This window comes from Saccopteryx bilineata, chromosome 1 (assembly GCF_036850765.1).
Source record: "Saccopteryx bilineata isolate mSacBil1 chromosome 1, mSacBil1_pri_phased_curated, whole genome shotgun sequence".
Taxonomy (NCBI): domain Eukaryota; kingdom Metazoa; phylum Chordata; class Mammalia; order Chiroptera; family Emballonuridae; genus Saccopteryx; species Saccopteryx bilineata.
The window spans coordinates 13,954,412-13,976,833 of NC_089490.1; the positions used below are offsets into that span (position 1 = coordinate 13,954,412).

At 44.9% G+C, this 22,422-nt stretch overlaps 2 protein-coding genes across 5 annotated transcripts in view; one reads left to right on the top strand and one right to left on the bottom strand.

Annotated features, from left to right (window-relative positions):
• The window catches only part of SLC26A8 (solute carrier family 26 member 8), a 78,848-nt gene extending 62,778 nt beyond the window's left edge, over positions 1-16,070 (bottom strand). The window contains exons 1-3 of the mRNA XM_066252916.1: positions 15,970-16,070; positions 10,724-10,910; positions 3,543-3,682 (exon numbers count right to left, since the gene is read on the bottom strand). Coding sequence (XP_066109013.1) covers positions 3,543-3,682; positions 10,724-10,908 — 325 coding nt within the window. The 5' untranslated portion in view covers positions 10,909-10,910; positions 15,970-16,070. The remainder of the gene's footprint in view (positions 1-3,542; positions 3,683-10,723; positions 10,911-15,969) is intronic.
• A 2,105-nt stretch (positions 16,071-18,175) lies between these two features.
• The window catches only part of MAPK14 (mitogen-activated protein kinase 14), an 82,351-nt gene continuing 78,104 nt past the window's right edge, over positions 18,176-22,422 (top strand). The window contains exon 1 of one of the 4 annotated variants that reach the window (XM_066235900.1): positions 18,176-18,249. In XM_066235900.1, coding sequence (XP_066091997.1) covers positions 18,191-18,249 — 59 coding nt within the window. In that variant the 5' untranslated portion in view covers positions 18,176-18,190. Of the gene's footprint in view, positions 18,250-18,642; positions 19,207-22,422 lie in introns of those variants that run through there. The other 3 variants (XM_066235817.1, XM_066236069.1, XM_066235748.1) reach the window with 3 other exon arrangements.

Consider the following 22,422-nt stretch of genomic DNA (forward strand, 5'->3'; position numbering starts at 1 on the left):
ACAAACTGTGGTACATCCACTCCCATGGAATACTACTTGGCAATGAACAGGAATAAACTATGGAAACACACAACGGCCTGAATGAGTCTCCAGAGAATTTTTCAAAAGCCAATTCCAAAGGTTTACGTAGGTATGACTCTTCATATAACTTTCTTCACACGATAAGGTTATTGAAATGAAGAACAGATGAGTGGTGGCCAGAGGTTAAGGAAAGAATAGGGGCAGGAGGCAAGTAGGGGTGATCATCAGAGGGCCACGGGAGGGATCCCCGCAGGGGTGAAAACGTTCTGTGTCTTCACTGTATGACTTCATGTGAGATGGAGCTGGAGCTCTGCAAGATGTTACCGTCGGGGAAAGTGGGTGAAGAGTACAAGGGGCTGCTCCGTGGTTTCTTACAAATGCAGGTGAATCTGTACTTACCTTCGAGTCAAGGTTTTCATTAAAAATACTAAGAAGCCTGACCAGGCTGTGGCGCAGTAGATAGAGCGTCGGACTGGGATGAGGAGGACCCAGGTTCGAGACCCCGAGGTCGCCAGCTTGAGCGCGGGCTCATCTGGCTTGAGCAAAAAGCTCACCAGCTTGGACCCAAGGTCGCTGGCTCGAGCAAGGAGTTACTCGGTCTGCTGAAGGCCCGCGGTCAAGGCACATGTGACAAAGAAACTAAGGTGTTGCAACGAAAAACTAATGATTGATGCTTCTCATCTTTCTCCGTTCCTATCTGTCTGTCCCTATCTATCACTCTCTCTGACTCTCTCTGTCACTGTACAAAAAAACAACAACAAAACAAAAGAATTAACAATATCCACTTGAATCCATCTTAACCCAATAAATTAAAATTAATAAAAAATTTAAAAAATACTAACACTATCAAGGGCTGACAAGGGTGAGGAGGAACTAGGATTCTCAGGCATTGCTAGGGGAAATATAGAATGGTAGGGATGGCCACTTTGGAAAACAGTTTGGCAGTTTTTTTTATAAAAAAAAGTTAAATATACACTTTACCGTATGACCAACTTTACCACTCCTGGATATGTACCTTAAGGAAATGAAAATATGTTCGCTCAAAAATCTGTATGTGAATGTTCATAGCAACTTTATCTGCCACAGCCCCAGACCGGAAACAAAATATCCATTAACAAGTGGATGGATAAACACACGTTGGGTGGTACAGCCATACAATCGAATATTACTCAGCAATAAAAAGGAACAGGCTATGGATGCATATAACCGTTTGCATTCCTTTCAAAGACCTAATGCTGAATTGAAGAAGCTAGCCTTCAAAAGTTACATACTGGATGAGTCCATTTATATGATATCCTCAAAAAGACAGAACAATGGTGATGGAGAACAAATCAATGGCTGCCAGGGGTTAAAGGTTAGGGAAGGGTGTGACTAAAAGGGATGGCACATGAGAGTTTTGGTGCCAAGGAACTGTTATGTATCTTGATTGTGGCAGTGGTTACATAAATCAATCTATATGCATGTTTAAATTCATAGAACTGTACACCAACAGGAAAAAAGTCAAATTTTTTTTTTTTTTTTCTGAAGCTGGAAACAGGGAGAGACAGTCAGACTCCCGCTTGCGCCCGACGGGGATCCACCCGGCACGCCCACTAGGGGCGATGCTCTGCCCACCAGGGGGCGATGCTCTGCCCATCCTGGGCGTCGCCATGTTGCCACCAGAGCCACTGTAGCGCCTGAGGCAGAGGCCACAGAGCCATCCCCAGCGCCCGGGCCATCTTTGCTCCAATGGAGCCTTGGCTGCGGGAGGGGAAGAGAGAGACAGAGAGGAAGGTGCGGCGGAGGGGTGGAGAAGCAAATGGGCGCTTCTCTGGTGTGCCCTGGCCGGGAATCGAACCGGGTCCTCCGCACACTAGGCCGACGCTCTACCGCTGAGCCAACCGGCCAGGGCCGAAAAAAGTCAATTTTACTGTATGATAATTTTTTTAAAAAAGGGGATCCCTTTCGTCCAACTAACAGCTCTGTGTCAGAAAGCAACCACTACCCCTTTGGTTGGCCTCTTTTTAAAAAAATTTTTTTATTTATTTATTCATTTTAGAGAGGGGAGGGAGAGAGAGAGAGGAGAGACAGAGAGAGAGAAGGGAGGAGGAGCTGGAAGCATCAACTCCCATATGTGCCTTGACCAGGCAAGCCCAGGGTTTCAAACCGGTGACCTCAGCATTTCCAAGTCGACGCTTTATCCACTGCGCCACCACAGGTCAGGCCATGGTTGGCCTCTTTTGTGTTATGCAAAACCTGTACAAATACAAGTTTCAATCCTGCCTGGTTGGCCCAAGAAAAATAGAGAAATAGAGGTGTTTGGGATCTGGCCAGTTGGCTCAGTGGATAGATCATTGGCCAGGCAAGCAGATGTTCTAAATTTGATCCTTAGTCAAGGCACCCATGAGAAGTGACCATCTACTTCTTTCTCCCTCCCTCTCCCCGTTTTCTTACTCTTCCCCTTCCAGAGCCAGTGGCTCGGCTGGTTTAAGCAACACCCAGGGTGCTGAGGATAACTCAGTTGGTTAGAGCACCGGCCCCAGACGAGGGTTGCCAGGTGGATCCGGGTTGAGGTACGTACAAGATTCTGTCTCACAATCTCCCCTCCTCTCACTTAATAAATAAGTAAATAAATAAAATAAAGACTATGTAGGGAACGGTGACTACTGTGAGCAAAAGGTTAACAACATCCTTTCTCTTTCTCTGTGGGTAAATTTGACCTTGGGTTACCTTTCTAGCTGTTTCTTGGAAACCTGGTGACAGTGGCATGTCAGCCAACACTGGTTATAGTAAAGATGAGCCTGATTAGGATATACTGTCTGGACCAAGACGGAATGAAAGAAAATACCCAGTGGGAAGTCCTAGCTTTGGCTTCTCTGAGCACATGGTCTTGCAACCGGGCATCTCACCTGTGGGACCCTGGAAACAAGAGCTAGTGAAAATTAGAGAGACTGGTTCCTGTTTGGGAACCGAGGGTTCCAAAGCCCAGCTAGCTCCTTACCGATCTGCGATCTGCGTGAACTTGTTGTCTTACATCTAAACTGCCACCTGTAAGATCAAAGAGCAGCCCTGGACCGCTGCTGGCCTGACTTGGCTGTGGGCGTGACTCGGCTGTGGGCGTGACTCGGCTGTGGGCGTGACTCGGCTGTGGGCGTGACTCGGCTGTGGGCGTGACTCGGCTGTGGGCGTGACTCGCCCAAGAGACGCCAGCAGGTGATGTTTCCCGTCCTTCACCTTCCCAAGTACAACCAGTGCCAGTAACGTCTACTGTAGTCATGTGGGTGTGAAATAACCACGTAGGCAAAAGTGACCATAAACGGGCATTGCAGGTACCCCCTTGGAAGTATTGAGGGGTCAAACGAAACTGAGCCTTTGGGCATCATACTGAGTTAAAAATCAAGCAGGTAAGGAAACAAATAATTAGTAATGATGTGAATGGAATTCATTTTTCCCCCCTATTCACCTAACAGAAGTTAACTGTTTCCTCTGGGCAAAGGGGTCAAGGCCTGAGGTATTGTCTGTGGGCTTTTTCTCTTCCTTACCTTGTGGAATTTGCACAAGGCCAACACTTATACCGGCAAGTAAGTCTCCGAGCAGCCAATCCTTGAATCGATACAAACACATCCACTCCAGGAAGGGAAAGATTGTACACATGCACCTTCTGAACTTGTGCCAGGAGCAGCTGTGAGAAAGAAGAACAGAGACTTGATTAGGTTCTCCAGAGAAAAAGCCCACATAGTCAAGAAAAGGCTCCAGGCCGGATTCTCCCCACTGGGCTGGCTAACGACTTGTTGTGGGCTATCTGTCCTCTGCCTTGGAGGACGGTTAGCAGCATCCCACGAGACACCCCCTCTCCCTGTGGTCACATCCAAAAATGTTTCAGATATTGGCAAATGTTTCCTGGGAGACAAACTCGCCTCCAGTCAAGAGCCATTGTCATGTAAATAACACAATTTAAGCTTTATAATGTCCAGTGTACAAATCAAGTCCGTGTTTTTATAGGCTGTTGAGAAAGATGTAAACGTACCAACTTTCCAGTAGAAAATGGGCTATTATTGCTTTCTCTCGATAAGGACAGTCTTTTGCTATGCGATATTGGTGGGTGGTGGGGGCAATGAACACATTCGCATCATTCCCTTACACTAAAAGTTTTTTTTTTAATTTATTCATTTTAGAGAGGAGAGAGAGAAAGAGAGAGAAAGGGGGGAGGAGCAGGAAGCATCAACTCCCATATGTGCCTTGACCAGACAAGTGCAGGTTTCGAACTGGCGACCTCAGCATTCCAGGTCGACGCTTTATCCACTGCGCCACCACAGGTCAGGCTTAAAAGTTTTACTAAATGTTAACTCTATGTAGCTCCCACCTGTATTATGTAGAAATTTATAGAAAATATGGAATATGCAGTTACCATAATTAAGGAATTAACCGTGTAAATAAAAAGCAGTAAGACTTCGTTATTATCCTCTTACCCAGTCGATATCAACCAGAAGCAAGTCTGTTCCCCAGGGGACCCTTTGCAATGTCTGGAGACATTTTTTATTATCATGATGGGTGCCAGGTTGGTAGAGGCTGGGGATGTTGCCTCAAATTATGGTCTTCTATGGAGGAGAGGAGAGCATGGCACTGAGGCAATTTATTCCTTCACCTGGTCTAGTCTCCCTTCCTCTCCTCTCTATGTGCCACTTGGCAAAAGACCAGCCACCTGAGACAGAGTCATCAAGCTCTTTAGCATGGCAAAAAACCACCATGAACATGAATAATGAGGGTCTGAAACTGAAACTAATCAAGGAGAGTGTTAGAAGCACAGACGTGGAAGCTGGTGGGGCATAGCATAAACTAATCGACGTGACTCTGGATTTTAGTTAAGGCATCTTAAAAGTAAGGGACGCAAGTCAATGTGACAGCAGATGGGAGCTTTTGACTAGGAGGGGTGAGTTTGCAGTTGCTAACGAAGAAGGAGAAAATGAGAAAAGAAATTAGATTTTCTGCAGAAAGGGAGAGATGGAGTTAAAGAATTTTTATTTTAACTAAAAAAACTCTACTTATCTAGTGCTTGTTATTTGCTCGGTACTTTACAAATACTCTTTAAATTCTTAGACTTGACAAACTTTTAGCCAGATTCATCAAGAAAATGAGAAAGAGAGCTCAAGTAAATAAAAACAGAACTGAAAAAAGAGGTGACAACCAACACCACAGAAATACAAAAGGATAAAAGAATACTATAAAAACAATTATATGCCAACAAAGTGGGCAACATAAAAGAAATGGATAAATGTCTAGAAACATATAACCTTCCAAGAATGAACCAGGAAGAAACAGAAAATCTGAACGGACCACTCACTAACAATAAAAATGAAGCAGTAATCAAAAAACTTCCAAGAAACAAAAGTTCAGGACCAGCTAGCTTCACTGATGAATTCTACCAAACATTTAAAGAATTGATACCTATCCTTCTTAAACTATTACAAAAAATCAAAGAGGAAGAAACACTTCCAAATTCATTCTACAAGGCTAGCCTTACTTACCCTGACACCCAAACCAGACAAAGACACTAGAAGAAAGAAGGAAAGAGAGAAAGAATGAAAGAAAGAAAAAAAGAAAGAAAGAAAGAGAGAAAGAATGAAAGAAAGAAAGAAAGAAAGAAAGAATAAAGATTGATTACTGGCCAATATCCCTAATAAACATAGATGTAAAAACTCTCAACAAAATACTAGCAAACTGAATTCAACAATACATTAAAAAGGTTATATACCATGATCAAGTCAGATTTATCTCAGGGATGGAAGGATGGTTCAATATCTGGAGACAACTAATGTGATACATCACATCAACAAAAGCATTTGATTTTTTTATTAAACAAGAACATCAGAAAAGCAAACAACAAGTCAAAGAAAGTTGTTTGGTTATGCAAATGACATGCAAAACCAACTTTAATTTCATTGGTGAAAATGCACTATACAAAAGGCTTAAAGTACTGGAGTATCTGTACATTCCCTGATCCTCTAATTTTTGTGAGCAGTGTAATACTAAAATTTATATAAAACTACAAAATACAAACTATACAACAAGTCTATAATTTTCAAAACAGTATGGTACTGGTACAAAAACAGACACACAAATCAATAGAACAGAATAGAGTTGAGAAATAAACCCTCATTTATATAATCAAATAATCACAAATGACATATCCAGTAATGTTTAAAATATATGAGGAACTCATACAACTCAATAACAAAAAAATGAACAACTGGTCAAAAAAGTGTACAGAGGACATGAAAAGATACTTCTCCAAAGAGGACATACAGATGGCCAAAAGACATATGAAAAGATGTTCAACATCACTCATCATCAGGGAAATATAAATCAAAACCACAGTGAGATACCACCTCAACCAGTCAGTATGGATATTATCAAAAAGTCAACAAATAACAAGGGTTTGTGGAGATGTGGAGAAAAGGTAATAAATTGGTACAACCAGTATGGAAAACAGTATGGAGATTCCTCAAAAACCTATAAATACAACTACCATGTGACTCAGCAGTTCCACTTGTGGGTGTTTATCTGAAGAAAATAAAAACACTGATTTGAAAAAGCTGTATGGACCCGTATGTTCATTGCAGCATTATTTACAATAACCAAGATATGTACTTAACCTAGGTATTCACTGATAGATGAATGGATGAAGACCATGTGATATAATGGAATATTACTCAGCTATTAAAAAGAATGAAATCCTGCCATTGTAACAACATAGATGACAACATGGTCATCTGCCAAGTAAAACGAGTCAGACAGAGAAGTGCAAATTCCACATGATTTCACTTGTATGTATACCTGGGCCGCGTAGCTCAGCTGGTCAGAGCATCATCCCAACACACCGAGTTCACGAGTTTGATCTCCAGTCCGGACACATTACAGGAATCAATGAATGAATACATAAATAAGTGGAACAAATCGATGTCTCTCTCTCTCAAATCAATAAATAAAAAATAAAAATAAAATAAAAAACAGAATCTAAACAACAACAACAACAAAAGAAATGAACAAGCAAAGCAAAACAAAAACAGACTCTCACAGAAACAGACAAACCGATGGTCGGCAGAGGGGAGGTTGCTGGAAGGGTGGGTGGAAAGGTGAAGGGGGACACAGTCAATAACACTGTGGCAACTTTGCGCAGTGACCAGACTTATTGTGGCGATCACATGGTAAGGTACTTAAAATGTCAAATCACTACGTTGTACAGCTGAAACTAATATAATATTGTGTATGAACTATACTGTAATAAGAAAAATAAATACAATCACCTTATGAAGTGGGCGCTATTACCATCCCCATTTTACAAGTGAGGAAACTGAGGCCCAGTAGGGTTGGGCGGCTTACTTAAGGTCACACAGTTGGGAAGCAGCAAGACTTGGATTCAAAACCAGGCAATCTGGTTTATGAGTCTTGCTTTTTTTTTTTTTGTATTTTTCTGAAGTGAGAAGTGGGGAGGCAGTCAGACAGACTCCCGCATGCGCCCAACTGAGATCCATCCGGCATGCCCAGCAGGGGTGATGCTCTGTCCATCTGGGGCATTGCTCTGCTGCAGCCAGAGCCATTCTAGCGCCTGAGGCGGAGGCCATGGAGCCATCCTCAGCGCCTGGGCCAACTTTGCTCCAATGGAGCCTTGGCTGTGGGAGAGGAAGAGAGAGACAGAGAGGGAGAAGGGTGGAGAAGCAGATGGGCGCTTCTCCTGTGTGCCCTGGCCGGGAATCAAACCCGGGATTTACACATGCCAGGCCAACGCTCTACCTTACCACTGAGCCAACCGGCCAGGGCGAGGCTTGCTCTTAACCACAGTGCCTTTCAGGTTAAAATTCAGAAATGGATATAACAGTATGTTTTAGAAGTAAGGAATAAGAAATGCTATCAAAGCCCACGGGAACCTTGGCCTGGGAGCTCAGTTGGTTGGAGCATCGTCTCAATAGGCCAAGGTTGGTATGATCCCTGGTTAGGGCGTGTATAAGAACCAACCAAGGAACGCACAAGTGGGTGAGATACCATTGTTTCTCTCTCTCTCAAAACAATTAATTAAAAAAAAAATTTTTTTAAAGCCCATGGGAGGCAGAGCAGGTCAGACCACATGTCTAACGCCAGGGCAGGGTAAGGAGAGTCAGTACCTGTTTACGATGAGGGAATAAGTCAGGAAAAAACTATCCCCTTAAGGAGACAAAGCCAGAGTAGCCCCGAAATGCCCTCTTTAACGCCTGATGTCTGGCGGCCCATCCCGGAGCAGAGAAAATGCAAGTAGTGATGGAAGATGGGGAGGGACTTCCAAGACCACGACCTGTGACAGGCGGAAAATGAACGGAGGAGGAGGACGTCTGCGGTGGGGCTGCGTGGAGGACTTCCTCCCTTGTCACCCAACTCACGCCAGCTGTGGGTGCTCAGTCCAGTGGGAGTGAGGACAGCCAGCCTGAGAAATTAGGGTTAATATCAAGCTGTGGGTCACAAAGGGTTCTTCACCATCGGTCTACAGATAGAAGTCATGGGGTTATGTGCACTTAGGAAAAAGGGTAGCTTTATTTTCACTAACCTCCTAACTGACATTGAGCATTTCTTTCCGCTATGAATGTTAACAACACAACGGAGTAGTATCAGCAAAACTCGAGTTTGTCACTAGTAGGAATCACAAATGTTTTCACCTCACATTAAAATTTCTGCATCTATCTTTAAAATATCATTTATCATCATCACGACTTTGAAATTACGGTAGTGATTAGACCCACATTATTAAATAACAACATTTGGGGATTTTTCATATTTTGATAAACTGTATTTCAATAAAACTGGTTTCCTTTATAGCTAATGTATTTTATGCATTGAAAAAAAAATTCTGGCTAAGACTATTCAATGGGGAAAGAACAGTCTCTTTAACAAACGGTGCTGAGAAAATGGCATACCCACCTAGCAAAGAATGAAGTTGGATCCTTACTTTACATTATGAGAAATTAACTCAAAATGTATCAGGATCTAACTTTAAAAGCTAAAACTATTAAACTCTTAGAAGAAAACACAGGGGGAAATCTTTATGGTCTTGGGTTTCACAATAGTTCCTTAAATAGGACACCAAAGTCACAGGAAACAGAAGAAAACTCAGATAAGTTGGATTTCATTGAACTTAAAAACTGCTGTACACCAAGGGCACTGTCAACAGAGTAAAACAACAACCTGCAGAACGGGAGAAAGTATTTGCAAATTATATATCTGATGAGGGTTTAAGATCCAGAACATAGAAAGAACTCCTACAACTCAAAAAGGAAAACAAGCTAATTTTAAAAAGGACAAAGGAGGTAAACAGACATTTCTTCCAAGAGGATATGCAAATGACCAATAGACACATAAAAAGATGTTCATCCTGGTTAGTTATTAGGAAATGGAACAAACAAGCAGACAAACAAAACCCACAGGGAGCTGCCACTTCATACCTACTAGGATGTCTATAATAATAAAAAAAAAAGGTAAAATGACGCATGTTGGAAAGGTCACGGAGCAATTGGAGCGCTTGTACATTGCTGGTGGGAATGAACAGTGGTGTAGCCACTGTAAAAACATTTGACAGTTCCTCAAAAAGTTAAACATAGAATTATTACATGATCCAACAATTCTACTTCTAGGTATATACACCTAAAAGAGCAGAACACAGGGGGCTCCACAGATACTCCTATGTCAATATTCATGGCAGCCTTATTCACGATAACTAAAAAGTAGAAACCACCCAACTGTCCACCAACAGATAAATGGATAAACAAAATGCGCTTCCTACATCCAATAGAGTATCATCAGCCATCAAATGAAGTTCTGATTCATACTACAACGTGGCCAAACCTTGAAAACTCTATATTAAGGGAAACAAGACAGACATGAAAGACAAATCCTGTGTGATTCCACTTACATGAAATATCGAGAACAGGCAATTCGTAGAGACAGAGAGTAGAGGAGAGGTCACCGGGAGTTTGGGGGAGGGGCAAGTGGGGAGTTATTGCTTAATGGGTACAGCGTTTCTGTTTAAGCGGATGAAAAGTTTCGGAAACAGGTACCGGTGATGGTTACACAGCACTGTGAGTGTCGTTGATGCTGATTCGTGCAATTAAAAATAGTTAAAACAGCTAATTTAGTGTTACATTTTTTTACCACAATTTTTTTTAAAAAGCAAAAATAAAATAATTCTGCAACAAGGTTCATAAGCTTTCCCAGACCGCTAACAGTTCCGCAGCGCAGAAACAGTTCGGAACCCCTGAACCGTACAACCTCTGGAGTCACAGTATCAGAGGAGGTGCGTCCCACGTTAGTGACAGCTGGATATGAGATTAGAAGGATGTCATTTTGCTACCGTTAATCAACCCACCACCATGGTTGCTTGTTATTGTTGTTAGGAGACTGGTAACGGTGGTTAATCAAACAATGTATTTATTAAATATCACCCCTAGATGCGGTAGGGGACACCCAAAATCTCCATGCTCAAAATATTTACAATCAAGAAGGTGCTACAAAGACAAAGTGCATGCGCGTGCGCGCACACACACACACACACACACACACAACTGAAGAGAAATCACATAGTAAACTAAGAGTTCTGATAGCAGGCATTCAGAGGAGGAAGACAGATGTAGTCTCCAAAAGAAGTCAAACAGGGCTACGGTGCTGCCAGCTTGGTGGCCAGCAGATGACCACACACACGCACCGGCACTGGACACGGTGGCTGAAGGTGGTGATGTTGATGTCCATGTTCCCAGAGGAAGTGCTCTTCCTTCTGTGTTCCTGTTGAAAATTCTCCTCATTGTACACATCTCGCTTAATGTCATACGAAAAAGAACTTTCCCCATAATTGGAGTCAAAACCGTGAACACTCCTCGCTGGATGCATCATTCCTGGGTGGCGGAAACAGATCAAACAAAAAATAATTTTTAAAAAAATCTAGACCCTTTCAAGTAAAATTTTCATATAATGATACCTTACATTTGCATAACACGTGGCAGTATGATACATGTTATGTGTTTTACAGTTTTCTACTCAAAACCACCCAATAAAGATATCCAAGGTGAGAATTATTCTCATCTTGGAGAAACCAAAGCCCAGAAGTTTAAACAGGGTTGGCTGGTAAAGAATTAGGGTCAGGACGGGAACCCAAGTGTCCTTCTAGGAAGCCTAGTTTTCTTTTCTTTTTTTCTTTTTTGGTGATGAGGATGGGACTAGTTTTCTATTATTATTATTATTATTTACTTTTTTTTTTTTTTTTTTACAGAGACAGAGAGAGAGTCAGAGAGAAGGATAGATAGGGACAGACAGGAATGGAGAGAGATAAGAAGCATCAATCATTAGTTTTTCGTTGCAACACCTTAGTTGTTCATTGATTGCTTTTTCATATGTGCCTTGACCGTGGGGCTACAGCAGACTGAGTAACCCCTTGCTCAAGCCAACGACCTTGGGTCCAAGCTAGTGAGCTTTGCTCACACCAGATGAGCCTGCGCTCAAGCTGGCGACCTCGGGGTCTCGAACCTGAGTCCTCCGCATCCCAGTCCGATGCTCTATCCACTTCGCCACCGCCTGGTCAGGCAAGCCTAGTTTTCTTTATATTCAATTACATTGTAGGGAAATGATTAAGAGGTGAAAGCCAGGATAAACACCAATTTTCACTGAATATGCTAGGGATTAGTTCAGGCGTGGCCAACAGTTTTTGCCCCTGGTCCAGATTAGAAAAAAACCTTTGTTCACGGGCCAGACGAAATATTAAAATTAAAAAATGTTAAATACAAAAATGATTCGTTTAAGTAAACAAAATTTTATTATGTAATTTGTTTATAAATAAATGTGAGTGAAAATAATTTTCATATACAATATTATTTTAATAAAAATATAATTACATACCATATAGATATCCAAACTGTATTGCAATCAATCGAAACAATCTATTTAATTAATAGAATGAGTTTGAAGGGGTTATATCACAAATAAAACAATTATTTCGTTTTACAAACAGCCTGGACACGTTTTCAGTTCTCAACTGCAGCTATTGTCTATGCTACAATGCCACTTGATTCAGCACACTTGACCACAAAAATAACGAATTGTTTGACCTTAGGTGCTCACTGGCAAACTCTGCCTAAAAGAATGTGGGTTTTACATCGCCGCTAAACGTCAAACAGTTCATATCGAGTACAGACGAGTACAAAAGTTGTAAATCTTTATAATGGAATTTTTTTAAAAAATAAAGAAGTATCGTGAATCCATTCAACCAATTATTGGAAATTAACCCTAGATTAGTCACACGCGGAATTCTTTTCCGCATATCACTATCTTCTTAAATATCTCAATTTCCAATAATAAAAGACGCTTCTGCTTCTGAGTAGCTGAGATTTTAAAGTAGCGGAGAATATTAAAAATGTAATTGCAGGCCGCATAAACTCATTACACAGGCCGGAAGTTGGCCATGCCTGGGTTAGTTAATCGGTCAGTCAATTCAGTGTCACCTAACTCTTCCCCCATCAAAATAGTGCACCTGTCATTGTTCCTGTTCTTTATAGCAATTGCCAACACCTGGTTCAGTACTTGTTTTGTTGGCCATTGTCCGTTTCCCATACTAAAATGCAAGTCTCAGAGGCTGGACTTCGACTGTTTGTGGCTGTATTCGTAGGGCCCAGAATAGTGCCTGATACTTAACAACCTTCAACAAATATTTCTTAAGTGACTGTGCAGGAGAAAGGGCAGTGCACAAGGTTGCAGCAAGTTGGGGTTCTAGCCTCAGCTGTTTTTCTAACTAGCTGTCTGACTGGGGGCAAGTTTTTTTTTTTTTTTTTTGTATTTTTCTGAAGCTGGAAACCGGGAGAGACAGACAGACTCCCACATGCGCCCGACCGGGATCCACCCGGCACTCCCACCAGGGGGCGACGCTCTGCCCCTCCGGGGCATCGCTTTGCCGCGACCAGAGCCACTCTAGCGCCTGGGGAAGAGGCCAAGGAACCATTCCCAGCGCCCGGGCCATCTTTGCTCCAATGGAGCCTCGCTGCGGGAGGGGAAGAGAGAGACAGAGAGGAAGGAGAGGGGGAGGGGTGGAGAAGCAAATGGGCGCTTCTTCTGTGTGCCCTGGCCGGGAATTGAACCCGGGTCCCCCGCACACCAGGCCAACGCTCTACCGCTGAGCCAACCGGCCAGGGCCAAGTTTCTTAGAAAGTAAGTTTCAGTGTCCTTGTCTGTAAAATGACATGGCTGGATCACATGATCTCTAAGGGCCACCTTAACCTTTAACACTATATGGTCTTGCTCTTTTAAGAAACCAGAAGGAGGTGTTAATGAGGATGGCTGTCGATCTCTGTGAGAAAGTATCCATATAACCATTTTTGATCACTGTGTTTTTTGGATAATAAAAAAGGCATAAACTCTAAAATTTGTCCACATAAATGTAGAAGAGTTAAAAATATATAGGTGAACACAAGTATGTAGATTATACAAATAATTCTTTAATAGGTGAGGCTGAAAACAAGGTGAATGTGTCACCAATTTCATTCTCCTGCAGAATGATCACGTACCATCGTCACCGCCAACATTTATAGAGCACTTACTCTGTGACAAGCATTGCACTAGATTTTTTTCATGAGTTTTCTCACTCAATCCTACAAAAAAATCCTAGTATTACTGTTGTCCCTATTTTATAGGTGATAAAACTGAAGTTTTAGAAAAGTTAAGTAACTGGGCCACAGTTACATACTGTATTTTCATCCTCACCTGGGAACTAGGTTAGAAATGCAAGTTCTCAGGCCTCACCTAGCAAGACCTAATTAATGAGAAACCCTGGGGATGGGCCAGCAGTCTGGTTTAAGAAGGCCTCCAGGTGATTCTAAAACACAATAAAGTAGTGACCCTCTGTAAATGGAGCCAATTATCTTTATCTATTCAATGCTAAATTTTGGAGGCACTGTTAAAATACAGGCACTTTTGACCTAGTCCCTTCATCCGTTAAAAAACCCTATCTACCCAGCTACCCACTGATTCATTCACATACTGTGTTGGAAATACTTTAAAACTCAAGCATAAAAATTTTAGCCTCACTGGTAGTGGTGCAGTGCATAGAGAGTAGACCTGGGACGCTGAGGTCCCAGGTTTGAAACCCTGAGATCCTGGCCTGAGTACAGGCTCATCCAGCTTGAGTGTGGGGTCGCTGGCTTGAGCACTAGACCATGGACATGATCCTAAGGTTGCTGGCTTGAGCTCAAGGTCACTGGTTTGAAGGGGTCACTGGCTTGGCTGGAGCCCCCCCCCCCAAGGCACTTATGAGAAGCAATCAATGAACAACTAAAGTGATGCAACTATAAGTGATGCATCTCTCTCCCTTCCTCTTGCTCTCTCTCTCAACTAACTAACTACATAAATAAAAATTTTAGATGCAACCTTAGTTTGGCTGCAAATATCTTTCGCTAGATATTGTCATCTTTCATGTTCTCTGCAATCGCAGGAAAGGTAAAATTCACTTCCACAATGTCAAAACAAGCATTTGGAATCTCATCAGAGACAGCTCTTTGCCCGCTACTGCCTAAGTTCCCATGGAGAGTGTATGTGGAATACAGAAGAGGCACACGCAGAGAGCATCGCCTTCAGTGTCCTTCAGCCACTCTGCCTAGTGGCAGGGGAGGAACAGTAAGATGACATCTCCCATGTGCCGACCACTGGGCACAAAAACAGCTGTCTTACCGCGATGCGATGAGACTATGACAAGGAGGGTGTGTTGGAGAGAACTCAGCACGGGGTAGGGGTGTTGGAGAAAGCTTCATAGGGGGACACTGATCCATAGGTAGGGTTTGATTAGAAGTGCAAGGGGGCTCAGGGGTGTGTGGAAGTGGGGGCTTGGTCAGAGAGAACAGAATGAACAACAGCAGTGAGGTGTGAACGGAGGAGGCACGTCTGGGCAGTCAGGCCTCAGGATCAGATGGATGGGTGATGGGGACAAGTTCTGGGGCTTCTGACCACTGAGACCAACGAGTTTGAAACGATTCACCCTGCAAAACGCACGCAACTGTCCCTGCCATTCCACGAGGCCTTTCCAAAGTAGAGACAGTACCTCCGAGAGGTAAGCTCCCAGGGGCGACGTCATTCACTCATTCCACAAATTTTGACTGAGCTCCCGCGATGTGTCCCTCCCTGTCCGTGTCGGACGCGGACCCCGCCCGGGGACTTCGAAACGCAACCACGGGGCTTGTCCTCTCGTCCGAGGATGCGGGCGCCCGGGACCCGCCGCAGCCTCGCAAACGGGCGTCTCCGGGTCGGTCAGTCGCTCACCGGGCTCCTCGGCGGGGGCGGGAGTGCGGACGCCCGAGTGCCACGCAGCTCCGGCCCGGCTGGCGGCGCTGCCCGCAAGGACGCCGGCGGTTCCCGAGCCGTTGCGGCCGAACCCGAGGGCGTTCGGGCGGGCGGGCGACAAGAGAGGGGGCGAGGAAGGGGAGCCTGGGCAGCGCGGGCGGGCGGGAAGCGGGGGACACGGGCCGCCCTCCCTCTCCCTGGGCCGTGGAAGCCCTCCCAGGCCTCCTCCGGCTTCCAGGCTCGTCTCCTCTCCATCGGGGAGTCTGTCTCATCCACACAGTAATTCACTGGAGCAAGTCTTCCCGCAGCACAGGAGGCGGAAGAGGCACGGGGACACCGGAGGCTCGCGGCCACCCAGGGCATCCTAGCTCTCGGCCCCACGAGCCTGGCCGCACCCACTGAAGGATACCCTGCTGCCCAGGTCTCCCCCTCTCTGCTCCCTCTCCATTTATTTATCCACCCGCTCTCAACTCTCCCTTCTGAAGCCCAGTCCGGGTTCCTGATCCGCGCGAGGCTGCAGTTTTTACACCTGCTGGATTGCTGAATTAATGTCTAACATCTTAGCCACTGTACTCATTCCTTTTTGTAAACTGTCTCACCCCTCTAAGGGCTGGGATTTTTCATCTTTCATTGACTTACTGAATCCTCATAACCTACAACCGTGTGGCAGGTCGAGTAAGTGCTCCATACAGTTGTGGCTGAATGATGGAATGATTGTCCTGAAGTTAACTGGAAGCTCCACATAAGCAGAAACTGTCTTTTAAAATCGTCACCCTTCCATCTGAAGTGCCTGGCACCTAGGAGGCATGCAGTATATATATTATTAGTTGAACGAGGAAGTGAATGCCACGCTCACTTCACCTTGACCCTTTTAGTCACTCTCACCTCCTTGTCCTCATTGGTTGGATAAATTTATGATGTTCTGAGGTTCCTGTGTGTCCGTTCACTCATCCACTCTATTCCCTGCTCCTAGCCCTCATTTTTTTTTTCCAGTCACATTTTTGTTCTCACTTCTTCCTTCAACCTTCATTACATCTTTGAAAGCTCCCAAACCTGCAGATTGGCTTGGAATATTTTCAGGCACCAGGGCTTGCCAAGAAAATTCGGGCTAAGTCACACTGAATCCAAAATAAGCTTTGCACGATTCACCTGTGACCCAGGCTTTAGGTTTTCTTTATATTTTCCTTGAGGAGAACTAAGGATCCTGCACCACCTTCTTCTTTTTTTTTGGGATCCTGCACCACCTTCTAAAGTGAGATTATGGCCATGGCCATTGTTCATAATTTGTTCAACAAATATTTATGGATTTGTTGTGGTTTTTTTTTAATTTTTTACAGAGACAGAGAGAGAGTCAGAGTGAGGGATAGACAGAGACAGACAGACAGGAACGGAGAGATGAGAGGCATCAATCATTAGTTTTTCGTTGCGCATTGCGACACCTTAGTTGTTCATTGATTGCTTTCTCATACGTGCCTTGACCGCGGGCCTTCAGCAGACCAAGTAACCCCTTGCTCGAGCCAGCGACCTTGGGTCCAAGCTGGTGAGCTTTGCTCAAACCAGATGAGCTCACACGCTCAAGCTGGCGACCTCCGGGTCTCGAACCTGGGTCTTCCGCATCCCAGTCCAAACGCTCTATCCACTGTGCCACTGCCTGGTCAGGCTTATGGATTTGTTTTAATGTTCCAGGCACTATGCTAGATGCTGGGACAAGATAGGCAAAGGCTGAGCACTTCAAGAGATGCATAACGCCAAAGAGACTAATCATGGCAAGTGATGAGAAATGTCCTGGCTTGGACCTATTTCAATTTCAGAGTCCCATTCTTCTGCTTATTGTAACAAAGTTTAGCATAAGACTAGGTTGGTAACCATGGGTTATGATACCTTGCCCATTCATATTTATTATTTTTGCTCAGCTTTACAAATGACCCTAGTAGCTGGGAATGTAAAAAAGGATGTCTCTTTTGCGGGAATGGAAACTAAGCTCTAAGAAAGGTCAATTGACTTGCCTAATAAAACCACTTTCTTCTGCCCTGTTTGTCTTATTGAGAGGCGCGAATCAAATGCTTAACATCCTCTTCAGGGGAAGCTCTTTAGGGCAGAAGTCAGTTTCAAACCCTCAAGGTAGTTGTTTACAAGATCATCCTCTCCTCACCCTGGCTGGTTAGAGCACCATCCCAACGTGCAGAGGTTGCCGTTTAGATCCCAATCAGGGCACATACAGGAACAGATTGATGTCCCCCACCACCCCTCTGGAAAATAAAAAAAGCACCAAGGCCACACTGCTTAGCACAAAATGCCCTCACTTTTGTAAAAAAGAAAAATTCTTCACAAAGGAAGATACCAGAGATTTCCCTGAATCAGAGCTGCCTGGGGCATACTGTAAAAATGCACATTCTTGGTGCCCATCAAGGATTTATCCAATTAGACTCCTTGTGGTCCCTGGGAATCTGCACGTTTAAACTCCTAAGGTGATTCTTATGCACAAAAAAGTTTGAAAATTGCTAGGAGAGTTTGAGTGCAAAACGTCTGCCTTAATGCAGGGCTAATATTTGCTTTTGGAACAGATTGCATCAGAATTCCAAAGAGTAAGCCATATGTCCTTGAGCAGATGGGACGGCAACTGCCTTCTGGCCAGAACCTTTCGCTCCACCTTTTTTTGAGAGAGAAAGATAAGAAGAGTCAACTCCCAGTTGTTCATTGACTACTACTCTGCTCTGGGGCGGGGAAGGTGGGGACGAGGGAGGCTCCAGCCCAGCCAGCGACCTTGGGCTTCAAGCCAGAGACCATGGGGTCCTGGGCATGATCCCACGCTCAAGCCATCAACCCCGCGCTCAAGCTGGGGAGTCCGCATTCAAGCCGGATGAGCCTGCGCTCAAGCGGAGCAACCTCGGTTCCAAACCTGGGACCTCAGCATCCCAGGTCTACTCTTTATCCACTGCTCCACCATCAGTCAGGTGTTCTCTCCTTTTTTTTAATGCAGTTATGTCTTGGAAATTGGGGGTTCCGCTGATCAGGTGCTCTGCTGCAGCTGGTGGTGACTAACCGCGGTTCAAAGACCTTTTGACTCTTCCCGACACCCTATTTGTCATTGTCGCTCCCCACCAGGCATTTGCCCCGCCGACCACGGTGGGGCGCACGCGGCACGTACTGCCTGCTGATCTTCTCCTTCTCAGGTCCGCCTTCGCGCCCTAAGTAAGAACCAGAAGGCGAGTTCCTTCCTCCGGACTCCTGCTATTGCTCTCTTCTCGCGAGAATTGCTCCTCCCGTTCTCTTTCCCCATCCATCCCCTCCCATGGGCAGGTTCCATATTGGGTAAAATCTCGATTCGCGGAGAGTCCCGGGAGTTCTTCTCGCGAGAGTACGGCGGGAGGCTCCTGTTCGCTGGCTCTGGAACGGCGACCACTGGAACCTCAGCAGGCGCGGCGGCTGCAGCGCTAGGCGGGTGGTGCAGCTCAGATCGGCCGGATCCGGGAGCGGGTGCAGCGGGAGCGTGGCGGGCGCAGGCTTGAGCCCGGAGTGCGTCCTTGCCCTTAGCAGGGCTTGTCCCCGTCGCAGAAGCAAGTCCAACCGCTGCGACTGACAGGGGCCGCCTGCGCGCGCGCGCGCGCGGGAGCCTGCGGGGTCTCGGCAGCCGCACCTGCGCGGGCGGCCAGTGCGGGGCCCCCGCCCGACCGCGTGGGTAACGAGGGCCGGGGAGCGGGTGCTGGTGCAGGCGGGGCCCCGGAGGGCCGCCTCCTCCCCCCGCGGCCGCCGCTGGAAGATGTCTCAGGAAAGGCCCACGTTCTACCGGCAGGAGCTGAACAAGACGATCTGGGAGGTGCCCGACCGTTACCAGAACCTGTCCCCGGTGGGCTCCGGCGCCTATGGCTCCGTGTGGTGAGTGTCACCGGGCCCGGGGCCGTAGTGACCAGCTGGCCCTTCGTGCCCCCAGAGCCAGGCCTGTCCCCGCGGCTCAGCGATGCACCCAGCGGCTGGAATCTTCCCCGGGAGAGAGCACCGCTGCTCCTTTCACGCCCGTCCCGCCCTCCCCGGGCCCCCTGCGCCCCTCGCCCCGCACGCCTCGGTGGGTGGTCAGCTGTGTGCGAGACGCAGGTCCTTCTGCGGTTGGCGGTGGTGCTGGACCCCGCGCATTCCCTCCTTGGGGTCTGCTGGCGACCACCAGAAGGACCCCCAAGCCCCCAGAGCTGCACCCACCCCGGTCGCGGGAGCATGCCCTCTGAGCCCACCACCCCGAGGAGCTGCAGGGAGAAGGGCAAAGCCCGGCCGGGAGACTGCGGTCATCCGAGCAAAACTGACCACGGAGAACGTTCTCTCCGGGCTTTTTTTTTTTTTTTTTTTTTTTTTGCAAAACCTCTGTGGAAATCCTCTTTCGAGAAGCGTGCTTTTTGAATTCGCCGTTGAATTAGCAGCGACCCAAAGAGCTTAAAATACCGACTTTATCTCGGCAAGCACCGTGCCAGCTTGACTGGTGTGTTTCCGATTCGGTTGAAAGCGTATTTCCTTTTCGCAGACTGGCGGGTGGGGGGCGATTGTCCCTGCGAGAGCATTGCAGCCTGAGAAACTGGCGGCCTCCCTGATTAGTCACATTCCACTGCTCATTTAAGTATTGTTTGACAAAACAATTTTCTCAGAGGGAGCAAGTGAGATTCAGATCCGTTGGACGCCCTCAGATCAAAAAGCACTTAACAATGCTGGGAGATACTGTAAAAAAAATTTTTTTTTTCATTGCGATCATTTTTGCGAATAGTACTGTGTGTTTAAAGTCCCTGACAGAGTTTGCAGGGGCGGGGGGGGGGGAGGGCATATCTACGTGTGTAGTCCGAGGTCCACAGTGGTTTTCATAAGGATGTGGAATGTATCAGCTTTAATTCACACTGTGAGTGTTTTAAATTAATACCGTAGAATTTCCGGACCTGAAATACCTCACTAACTTCACTAACCTCTGTAACTTCCAAGGTTTTATACACTATATTATACACTATATTTTAGATATACTGTAATTTGAGAGTGCTTGATCTGAAATTGATGCGCATAATTCATGCCCATTCAACATTGGGAAAGTGGTCTATACAATTATTTCTTGTTTGGAACAAATTCCAGGCTTTTGAACCTGTTAATCTTTAAATGTAATTCCTGTATTTCTTAAAGTCACATCATGAATTTCCTGTTTGGTAGAATCTTCTGGGTAACTGAGATTGTGCAATTGTGTCCAGCAACAGATCATATTGCATTATCTAGTTCAAGCTGCTTGAATTGTGTTGCTGATTGGCACCTTGCCTGACATCTTTTCCACATTTTTACAGTATGGCAATCTACATTTTAAGGGAATTTGCAACATATTCTATATATGTGTGTTATTCACTTGCTACTTTTCAGAGATGTGTTTGGATCGTTGCTCCTTTAATAGCTCATGAGTTTACTTTGTTTTTCATTCTTGAATTGACACATTTTTGTAGTACCAGGTTTCTGTTTCTACTGACGTTTAGGCTTTAATGGAGTGATACAGCAGAATAGTTCAACTGTGGACAGTTTGGTGAACCTGAAAAGGACTGCTTGCAGGGTTTCCCCGCCGGTGGTGTGAATAAACTTGCACTGAAACCAGATTTACGTCGCAGAGCCATGAACACGAACTCCACGTTTCTTTAGCGCTAGAATGCCTTGCTGCCTTAGAAGCCAGAAATATCTGACACTTGGAAGTAATTATGTTAAGCAAGTTTTTAAAAATAGATAATACATTCCCATTGTATAAAATTCAAAGTGTATCAAAGGATAGTCACTAAAAAATCTTTTTCTTCTGTTCTCCGAAGGTGCTAGTCCTTTCCTCAGGGGAGACGATCACTGTTAAGTTTCTTGTGTGTCTTTCCAGGGAAGCAGAGCTGTTTGTCAGTAGTAGTTCTGTGAAGGGGCTGTAAGGTGCAATCTATAGCACCCTGGTGGAGGAAAATAAAACTGATGTATGTCACAATTGACTGCAAGCAAATACATCTGATTTTGGATTGAAAATATCAGAATTTAGACTTACAGATGTTACATCATTTAGAGTAGCTATTTGAAGTTGTTCTTTTAATCAGCAACTTTTCAGATGTGGCAGAAAAAAATTTTATTTTAACCTCTTTTCGAATTCCTTTTGGAACCTGTGTTATTTTTCACCATCTTCATCCTTTGAACACAGATATGGTTTTAGGGAATACACCAATTCAAATTGAATGCAAATAATTTAGAGAATTTGTACCAAGGTCTGGTGGAGAAGCTTAAGCAGTCAAGTTGATGATACGGTTTTATGTCTAATAGGGAGTCTCAGCTGAAAAAGTAATGACACAGAATTTCTTGTGTGACTTGTAGAACTGGATCTGAAGTCTGATCCCAAAAAGAATTTCCGAAAGTATTTTAAGGACACATCACTGAGAAGTGTGTCAGTTTCTTAATTTGATTGTTCTGAAGTGTGGTATATACTTTGATGTATAACTTAAAAACTTTTTATATTAAGGCTATTTTCATTATTTTAATTTGTACTAAGTATATAATTTTTAAAAAGCTAGTAGAGCCGGTGTGGTGACCAACACGAACCAAAGATCAAGGACTCAGACTAGACATTTGAGAATTGATAGGGTTTTACAAATACGCCTTTCCTTTAAGGGGTAAAGGGAACTAAACTGATCTTGCAGTTTTAAGGAACTTGGTGCCTTGTCTGTGAGGGGGAAATGAAGCAAAATTGTTTAAGAATATGTTGTTGCAAAGCATTGATTTTGTGGTTTAGGAACGGGGAGGGGGGGGGGATCTTTGTGGTTAGTTTAAGGAAACATAAACAGGAACTTAAATGCCTTTTCTCTGGGGCACTGTTTTTCCAGACCCTTGCTGTTAGAGGAGGTGTGGACACTGATAACCATGAAATAGGTGAGAGTTTAAAGTACTCTTAAATCATATTCAGTTGTTCATTCAACAGTATTTAATCAAATACTAACTATGGACCTGCTAGTGAACTGGGTTTCTGGAGGTCGAATGCTGAAACAAGACAGAACAAGATAATACATTCCCGCCACAGAGCTTATAGCCTGTGTTAATAGAAACCGCACTTCATGGACTGCTTACTCT